General features: G+C 44.2%; 1 protein-coding gene across 3 annotated transcripts in view; it reads left to right on the top strand.

Annotated features, from left to right (window-relative positions):
- The first annotated feature begins 1,943 nt into the window (after positions 1–1,943).
- The window catches only part of col11a1a (collagen, type XI, alpha 1a), a 73,530-nt gene continuing 65,125 nt past the window's right edge, over positions 1,944–10,348 (top strand). For all 3 annotated transcript variants that reach the window (XM_079755198.1, XM_079755197.1, XM_079755196.1), the window contains exons 1-4: positions 1,944–2,246; positions 6,862–7,026; positions 7,685–7,898; positions 10,041–10,203. In XM_079755198.1, the coding sequence (XP_079611324.1) occupies positions 2,132–2,246; positions 6,862–7,026; positions 7,685–7,898; positions 10,041–10,203 (657 nt within the window). In that variant the 5' untranslated portion in view covers positions 1,944–2,131. The remainder of the gene's footprint in view (positions 2,247–6,861; positions 7,027–7,684; positions 7,899–10,040; positions 10,204–10,348) is intronic.

Raw genomic sequence — 10,348 nt, 5'->3', positions numbered from 1 at the left:
AATCGCTTAGTTAAATGCGACCCAATATGAAAATATACAACGCGAGGTATACAAATCCTTCGTACAATACATGGCTAGTACGTCCATATTGATGACATCATGACACACATGGAAGCCATCACACAGTCTACTGTCTGACGGCAGCTGGCTTGAAAGTATCTAGGGGCCCGAAAAACGATGGACACAATATTCTTCTCATGCTGTGAAAGCTGCTTTCTCCCACTTTTCATTCATAAAAAGGATAGAATAGATCTCACCACATCTGAAGCCCATGAAGTGCAAAGCAGCTTTCTGGATAAGGGTCAAGAATATATTTTGGAGTAACTGAAGCTCAGGGAATGTTTGCGTAAGTAATCCTTCAAAGGGCTTTTACTGAGAGAAGCACACAATACATGAAGAAACGTAACAGATGTCAAAATAGGTAAGTTCTACCAAAACAAATTTACAGAACAAATCGATGACTCATACCTACAGAGCTTTATTTATTTATTTACCTAAAATCGTTTTATTGATTGAATATATTAACATATGGCCCAAAACTGTATGGCCCCAAACAATTGTTAACATGTTTTCATGGGTTTTTCCTTTTTACATACATATACAGACAGAAAGAGATGTAACTCTATTTTTTAAGCAAATCTACCTGAAGGTAGATCTTATAGTTATGATTTGGTGCAAGATGGATCCGAAAAGAGCCGAAGAGAGGAAGATATCAAATAAACATCCCATAAAAAAAAACAACCCTCACTAACAGAGAGGAAACCAATCAGGAAAGAGATGCCCATATTGGTCATTATACATGAGCCAGGAATGGTCAAAAATCGAAATTGAAGGAAGGAACACAGTCAACTGGAAAGATATTCTCAAAGAGCATTTCACTCTCTAATAGCTGCCAATGGCTATGGTATTTTAAACAGAATACCCTCATATTAAAGCTCTCAAATGATACATGAAGCCCCTTTAAAAGCGCGTCATTAACTTTCATGCTTATTTTCACAATTGCATCAAGTGGGGACAAACACACCATTGCCAGTGTGTGAAAATCATTTTGTGTTGGGCAGCAGTTATAGGCAGCATCATTTTATAGACACAGTGCAGAAACTGCACTTGCATTGACATTGTGGCTGTAATTGTATATTAAATGGTTCAAACCTATTTGAGGATTCCTAAAATGAACTAAAATAGAGCCTTAATGCTGTGAATAAAATTGTTCTGTCCATCAGTCTATATTCAGAAATAGCTCACTTCAAAGTTCAAAAACACACACATCTACATAAACAAATGGGTCGTCGTGTAGTGGGCAATTTGGCCATGGTGTATTCTGTGACACTTTATCAAGGTGGCATCAACGTTGAATTGTGTGTGTGTGTGTGTGTGTGTGTGGTGTGTGTGTGTGTGTGTGTGTGTGTGTGTGTGTGTGTGTGTGTGTGTGTGTGTGTGTGTGTGTGTGTGTGTGTGTGTGTGTGTGTGTGTGCGCGCGCGCGTGCATGTGTGCAATTTCAATTTTGAGACTCAACGAGTTTCTCTATTTTAACCTTTGGGGGTATTGTGTAGGGGCCATCACGATGAGTGTGTGTGTGTGTGTGTGTGTGGGGTGGGGGGGGGGAGGAGGCGGCAAACCCGAGTACAAAGTAAATACCCAACATGTGTAATTCTTCCATTAGGTTCATTCCGAGAGAGAGCCTAAACACTAAAACACTCTTTGGACTCTCTTGGGGTCTTGCCCCTTCCTTTCCTCTGACTGGACACGCTCAGGGAGAGCATGGGGGCTTAGTGCTGATGGGTGGACCCTAAGGAGGATTTCCAGCCCCGTGATTTGCTAATCGGGGGCTCCTTGTCATTCCCTCTAATCTTGGGTCTCGGTGGTGAAGTTTGGCCCAGCCCCTCTAGCCGGAGAAGGCTCACAGTGTTCCCATTGCGCTCCGTGCGTCTCGACCAAAGCCCGACTCCTTCACTCTGAAGGAACTGGAGAGGAGCTGAGGCCTGGAGCGGCTGAGAGAAGAGGCTTATCACATCCTTCTCCCTTATGGCTCTGTAGAACACTTTCCATCACACGTTGGGGATTGTGGAGGGACGTCGTTTAATCATCACCTGAAGTCGCCCGAAGTTTTGTTCACTTTTGTGGGCGACCATGGAGACGCCAAGGTGTTCCACCAGGTGGAAAACGAAAAGGGGGCTTCTGGACTCCACTGTGACCGCGTTCATCACTTTTACCCTGGTTCTACAGGCGAGCAGTGTCACAGCAGGTAAGGACACAGGAGGGTTTCATTTTTGTTTCAAGTGCATTGGACTGAACAAAACGAAGCATCTTTGCCAGCCGGAAAGATTTTTTGATGATGATGAGGATGGAAATACTTTGAATGAAACGCATCCGGCATTAGTTGGAGAACGTAGTTAGCCCTGTTCCTGAACCAAACCCCAAAAGACCCGTTAGGTCCGCGACCAGGCCCCCCTCCCCCGAGGCCGCCAGAAATAACTTTGTACCATGGTTCACATTGACGCCAACATTAACCGTTGGAGGAAAAGGGGGAAGAAACCTTTAAATGTAGATTGCGAAAACTCTTGTTTAGTCCCGTGTACATATTCCGCCGTGACAAAACACCTTTATCTTAACATCAATGCGCTTTTACGCATGGATGCAGAGCAGCCACCCTGGCAGTCCAAACGCTGCTTATTGAATTGAAATCATACGTTGCATGACACAACCTGAGACAGCCTATATGTCCCCCGTAACATTAACCTACCCTCAGAGGGAGATAGGGGTTTATTTAAGCAGGGTCCATGCTCGGTGCTGTAAGTATAGTTAGGAGGGGGAAGTTGCGGTACTGGATGGCAGCCTCACAGTTGACTGAATAGTTATGCAGCCGGAGGAGACACTGCTCTACCCTGAGGACAAAGGAGATCAGAGGTTTGATCAGGGGCTTCCGAGGGCCCCGCTCGTCTCTTAGTTTGATTAATTGAAATCCATTTATGCTTGGATTGTTTCTTAATAGTATGCGGTTGACTTTATGTTAGTTTTTTTTGTGCTGATTGATGGCTGCTCGTCCCAAAGCATATAAGAAAAGTGACACTGGTGTACCAGTTGGAGTTTGCTTATCTTCATGGGCCTCCAATACATGTGATCAGCTGGTTCCTGGTCATTATGATAACAATGACAGGTGTTATAGTGTAAGACGACCACACATGCCTTTGATACATACAATCGGGTGGTTCTAGTATTGATCCCCCATTAAAGCTTTTTTCTTTTCTTTTTTTTCCAATACTCGAAAGACTGTAGTGTCCGAACACATAGGGTCCATAGATACACAGAGAGGGACTGGGCGGTCAAATGCGTCATAGCTCTGCCAAAACCAGCACCCTTTCTCCACACTGCCCTAGTCCACACCTAAGCCCTAAACGTTTTGCCCGTGCAATCCCCCCCACAGACCCACCCTACCCCATCCATGAACAAATATTACCCGCAACTTTACCCAGACTGCTGTAAGTGAGTTTGGTGGGCTGTAGGTCTCCCAGTACAAGGCCACGCTGTTCAGAGCGCCGCTTCACCTTGCGGTGGGAATGCTTCCTGTCTAAGTGCTGTGTGGCGGTTTGATGAGGGACCGTGTTGCACTTCCCTATTATTTTAGGAGTCTTCAAAGAGCGTTGCTTTAGTGTACGGCTGCAGCCAGAGCACCAAGTCACAGGGTTCACGGGGACATAGGTACACGTCAATGCCACCTCACAGTCATGTCTTTGTTTGGTGCAAATCACCACTTCACACACAGATGAATAACTCAGTTATACAATGAGGATGATTGTTTATTCTTTATACATATAACAGTCCATAGTATAAACTCTTTGCTCATTATTATTATTATTTTCTCCCCCCGATGTCTTTTGATTCCTCTACTATATTATTCCATACTACACCAGTATGAGAGTAACACCCCCCTCATGCAAATAATGGGGTCTCTGTCAGGTGTCTCCCCTGCCTTGTTCCTGGAGCACAAAGCGTTTTGTGCGAGGGTGCCCTCCCCACATCCAGCAGTGTACAGACATGTCTGCTCAGCCCCCGGGGGCACCAGCTCAGATGTGCATTCCAGCAGACAAAGTTAGCATTTTTCTGCCAGAGTCCCTCTACCCCCTGCGCTCCAGAATATAGCAAACAGAGAGAGAGAACACGGAGCAGTCGCCCAGCCGCAGGACTGTTGTCCAGGTGGGTCCAACCGCTCACAGATGTCTGGGATCTGCTAACTTTTATTGTGGAGTCTTGAGTCATAATGAAATTCTCATTCTGTCGGTGAAGCTCTTAAGTTATGGGGGAAACAGGATTTCATTATTGTTCTTCTTTTTTTCTCTTTGTTATCGAATTCTAAAAGCTGGGCCAGATCACAGTCTATCCACTGTTTCAAAGGTAGATTGTCGTATTTTCCTTTCCGTTCTTTGTTCATTTTACAGTGGAAGACTCTATGAGACGACACTGGTACACGATTGTGTGCGGAAGGGGGGAGGGCATGCTTTGAAATTGGTCAAGGGCTAAAGCTTTCTTGGTTTGACATCGATATAAAGCTGTCTTCTTTGAGTGTGGAGCGTGGAGCGTTTAGAGAAAGATAGAGAGAGAGAGAGTAAGAGAGAGAGAGGGGGGGGGGGGGTTAAAATATTTATTTGAGTCTCCGGGTTCTGCAGGTGAAAAGGTCCTACTGCCTTTACCCAAGCCAGTTTCACTCCTACAGCCAGATCAGAGGAGGGGGGTCTCTAAATGTCTCTGTGGGCCGGGCAGAACAGTGACACAGAGCCTGGCTTTCAGATTCTCTTTGGCCTCCGTCCGCACAGTTGGTTTTTAAAAGCTTGTCTCTCATTATTCTCCTTCCATGAAACAAGATCGGAGGGGTGCCAGATCAACGGATCTCTGTTTTATTTTTCAACATGTCATATAATATCCCAAACAGACTCAGAAACACCCACACCCACACACACACAACCCCCCCCCCCCCCAACACACACACACATACACAAGCATAGTGCACACACACACAAACACACACACAAAATCCCACACAATCACGCAATGCCCCACAGGTGTGCTATTCCATTGGTTGGGGCTCCCTGTCACCATGTCCATCATCCCAGTCTCCGGATGGTCTGTGAGGAGAGAGAGAGATATGTGGCCCTGTTTGCCCAGGAACAACTCACACTGGCTCTTCAGTTGCACCCCTTTAAAGACTTCACACACTCATTGAACCCTTTCTAATGGGCCAGCCAGGATTTGCGTTGTTTTGGCACCTGTGTGTTATGAGCAGAACCCTGCCCTTAATTGTCCTACGAGGGGCATAGAGCAAGAGCCCCAAGATTGATCTAAAGGTGCCTCTTTAGAAACTGTCAAAGAGATGCTTATATTCCTCCTCTGTTGGTAAACTGTAATGTCAAGCTTCAACAGGCCTTCCCTCTTGCAAATCCATGGGGTTGTGACCTTAGTATTAGCCCAGGGTCCAACTCTTTGGAATCTTTCGTTTTGCGTCGTCCGTCTCTCTCTCTCTCCCCCCCCCCCCCCCCCCCCCCCCCCCCCCCCCCTCTATTTCCTAGGATGTTTCACACTTAATAGAGAGTGAGAGAGGCATTTGTCAAAGGGATCAAAGCCTAAGCATACTTTTAAATAACTTGGTAACAATATATGCTGGATGGATGCTATAAAATTCATTATTGTTTAATGCCAGTAGTAAATATGTAAAAAAAATGACCTCTCTTATATAAATACAAATAAATGAAGGATCATTGGTTTGGCCTTTCCCCTCCAAGTCTGGAATGGTTGTGCTATATTAGGTTAAGGTTATGATTCCTATGTGTAAAATAACTGAAGAAAGGTTTGTCATGAAAGCAACCCACAATGGCCAATCAAAACAGTGGCTTCAGAGCTGTCAGAACACTGGTCCGCTCTCGCGCTCTGACAGCCCGCTTATACATTTTTTCGAACAGTAACATATTTAGGCGTTACTGCTTTCAACACTACGTTGCCCTGTAGGTGCTTTTAAAGCAAGGTATTTTTGTTCCTTTCGTGAAGTGAGTCTCTGTTCAGAGCTCCAGTGCAGTGTGCTGTTGGTCCTGAAAGCCCCCTCACCCCCACTACACAGAGCCCCGCTCTGAGGCTCGATGAGTTTTGGATTGAACAGCATGATACTATGACTTTCCCATGAGTCTTTTTCTCTATCTGTGGTTAAACGGGCTCCTTTTTAAGCAAAGTGCATCAGATTGGACAGCATCAGGGAACTGTGAGAGGCTATGGTGACCCGTTATCAGTGTAAACCTACCCAAGTGTTATGAGAACACTTGTGTCTGTCAGCATAACGCATTCTGCTCTTTATTCAGCCTTGATGCTGATATTGCCTGCCTACATGAAGGTAGCCATGGACGGGATGCTAGGCAGCATTGAATGCTTTTTAAGCATACATTTTTTGTACGATTTCTGGAAATAATCTCGTTTTCAGTCTCTTTGATGGGTTTGTAATGTTGTGAGTTCCCAGCTAATGCAACACTTTGCTTTGAGAAGCCCATCGTCATATTTACTGTCATATTACACCGTCATATTAGTCACATGAAATAGATCATTGTTTCAGAAGAGAAATAATGCAAACCAAGCCAGTTGTTTCTTTGTCTGTCAGAAGTGTTTGTGTGTTATTTGATCATACACTGTTTAATGTTATTCCTTTTATATTTATGCTTCTCTATATCTCTCCAACACATCAAATTAACTATTGAAATGCAAAATCTCATCTGACGACTAATAAGATAAATAATAATGTATTAACATACCTTTCCTTTAAGACACTTATATAATACACCTGATCTTACCACACATTAATGTTATTTTTTTGTTTTTCTCTGCAGTGGATCCAGTCGATGTGCTCGAAGTATTAGAATTTCACAATACCCCCGAAGGAGTGAGTAAAACAACAGGATTCTGCGCAAACCGAAGAGCATCAAATCCGGACACTGCCTTCAGAATTGAAAAGCAGGCCGAGATCAGTGCCCCGACCAAGCAGTTCTTCCCAGGTAAGATGACACCATTCTGCCTTCAAAAACCCATTGTGCATTAAATACCAGCAGGGTAACGGCCAATACATGGGGCTATTCGGAATGTTTCAGTAGTTGTGGCCATTAAGCGTTTGCTGACATAGCCATGACGTTTGCTAGAATAGATAGCTATCAAGTTTGCTAGCATGGAGTCAAGAAGAAATAGAGAAATAGAGTCCATAGACAAATCATGAATTGAAAAAGCCTTTGTTGTGATGACTTTGAATGGCTTTATGAAACGAATAGAAGGGGACAAACAAATACATGAAGAGAGAATATGATGAGACAAATAAAATAAAAAAAGATATGAATGCATAAGTTTGTGGGCTGGTGCAGCTAAAACTCCTGGCATTGACATCTTTACGCGGAAGATCAGCAAAAACGTCATATGAATGACCAATTAGTGTTCATTCCCTTGATCCCCCCCAAGTCTTTTTCAGTCTATGGACCAAAACAAAGTAGACCTTAACTTAAAAAGATGCTTAGTCAGCCCAATGAGGAAAGCACAATGTATCTTTGATGTTTAATTGATTGTCTTTGAGCAAGTGCAACCAGAGACAAAGTGTATTCAGACAGATTAATGCACATTTTTCAAATAACCCCCCTCTCTGAATCCTGTGCCTGTGTTGCTGTGCAGGAGGCGTCTTCCCTGAGGACTTCTCCATCCTGACCACGCTGCGCGCCAAGGCTGGCCTCCAGTCCTTCCTCCTGTCCATCTACAATGGACAGGGGGTCCAACAGCTGGGCATGGAGCTGGGTCGCTCCCCTGTCTTCCTGTACGAGGACCAGAACGGCAAGCCAGCCCCCGAAGACTACCCCCTGTTCCGCACCCTCAACCTGGCCGATGGAAAGTAAGTCAGGTCAACACACACGTAAATGTTCTCTGTATTGTCTCTCTTTTAAAACCAATGATCAATTCTTAAAACAAAGGACTTATATTGTTACAGAACGAGATGCATTGAGGAGGATACAGTGGAAAGTTGAAAACCTATTACTTTACGGTTTAGCATTACTAAACGTCTCATCAGTTGATTTGACAGCGTGTTCCGCGCTGCACCATAGGTGCTCGTCACGAGATCAACCCTCTCTGTGGGGGGTCTCCCAGGCGGCGGTGCATGGGCTGAGAGACAGATCAGAAGGAGAGAGACACGCTAGATTATCGGGGCACAGCATGGCCGGGCATCCCGACCCTAGACATGAACTCACTGCCTCTGTTATTTTAGAGCCAGGGAGTTGGGACTGGAGCGCATGCTAGAGCGCTTCCTTATCTTCCCCTCTTGGGTTACCTGGGATCACCCACACCCAAACGTTGTTATCATCCCAGCCACTCTAACGTTTGGCAGATTACAGAGTTCTTGGTGGAGAGAAGCGTCTTACTGTGGTATAGAGACACATAGAGATTTGAAGTAGAGGTAGTATCGTGTCTCATCTGCCACATTGTGTTTTTCCTAAATCTGATTGAACGTGTAAGTGGTTATCATAACTCACAGAGAGAGGTATGAAATCCTTCCAATGTCCTAATTCAGGCCTGTGTTTTCAGGTTCAAGGTTTATTTTGTCTTGTTCACTCATACAGTATGAACTCTGAGAAAGAGGGTCAGCAAGAGATTTAAAGATGAATTCATCCAACAGACTTCAGCAGGTCCTGGGGTGCACTGCGTGAAGCACATTGTTCAATGAAGACCAAAGTTCTTTCATCACAGTTTTTCTTGCGCTTTTCTAGCATTGGAGGTAGCCAGGCACAGTGGCTTGTCTAAAACCCTCCATGGCTGTGGATAATTTGTGGGGGCAGTCATTGTTCATAAGAAACTCTTCCTAAGCTCTAACAGAGAGGCATAATCATTATCTTACCGTTTGGGAATGCCCACAATTGAATGTAATGCAATAAGAACATACTGCTGTATACTTTTGACAACTTGTTACACTGAAACTTTTGATTTGAGATATTTCAAAACTGGTTCATGCTTACTTTTTCATTTGGTTATTTGCATATAATCAACATTTCATTCCTGTTGAATTGCCTCATATAGAACATGGGAATTTGCAATATGTTAGAAAAAGCTGTGCAACTGTGCCAACGACTTACCTAACCTCATTATCCATCTTTATACGAAATGATTGAGTAATTACCATAAAGTATCTTCACTAACATTGTGCTCTTGAGCCAAAGCGTTTGCAAGGTCTCATCTTCCACCCCTGAACAATGTTTTGACTGTGCGCCTCCCGCCACAGCAGAACAGCCCTTCCTGTATCCTGACACACACTTTTCACAATGTTCACCATGTCTGTCATGCCGAGTAACCCAGAAACAGGATTAAGTTTGGGGTTTAATGAGTGTAATCCCGTGTTAAAGAGGGCCAAAGTGTGGGGGTAAGAATGTGGTCTATGCGGATGCCTGGTATGCAATAGCCCCTCATGTACCACAGCAAAAGAGAAGTAAAAGAAAAGGAAAGGAGGTGTGTTCTCACGTGTGACCCTGTTTAACCCCCTTCGTATCCATTGGCAGAATTTGATCTTAGGATACCTAAGGTTATCCTAAGCTTAAACACGATTCTTGGGTGAGATTCCTGCTCAGTATTGTCATGGCGAAGCATCGAGTGTGGTCACATACAGGGGCATAGGGCGGTCTCCCTGAGCCTGACTGTGATTAAGGTCTACACAAATCGTTAGAATTTAAAGCTGGTGCAGGTAATATTTGAAAGTTCTAAAGAGAGAGAGCAGGGCATTTTGAACAAAACATCCAACTCTCCTGCCTCAACCCTCTTGACTGTTGTTCACCATTGAGAAGGGTTTCATTCACACACCTGTGATAATGATGTATATATGCATGTGATTGACAGTCAATACGGATTCTCTGAACAATCAGGGAAGAAATGCACTGATTGATGATTGATCAGAAATTAGAGAGCGGCCTAAAATCGGAATGGTCTCGCTTTATGAGCATTACACTCAAAAAGCGAATAACCTTTTTGTGTTTGTGTTAATCTTTGCAAGGTGGCACCGCATTGCTATCAGTGTGGAGAACAAGACTATCACCATCATTGTGGACTGTAAAAAGAAGATCACCAAGACGCTTGCCCGGAGCGACCATGGCACCATCGACACCAACGGCATCATTGTGTTCGGTACCAGGCTCCTGGACGAGGACGTCTTCCAGGTAAAGACAAATGCTATCATTTAATGCTAAGCTAATGGCATATGTTTTGCTTTTGGGGGGAAATTTGATGCTATTTGTATGTGACAAAAAAGGAAAGTAATGTCTTAGTAAAAACGGTATAAGTTGTGTGTTAGGAATTTGCCCT

Source organism: Pollachius pollachius (assembly GCF_949987615.1).
Source record: "Pollachius pollachius genome assembly, chromosome: 17".
In the NCBI taxonomy this organism is placed as follows: Eukaryota; Metazoa; Chordata; class Actinopteri; order Gadiformes; family Gadidae; genus Pollachius; species Pollachius pollachius.
Note: the sequence above shows the minus strand (reverse complement) of the source record. Positions and strands in the feature narration are given on the sequence as shown.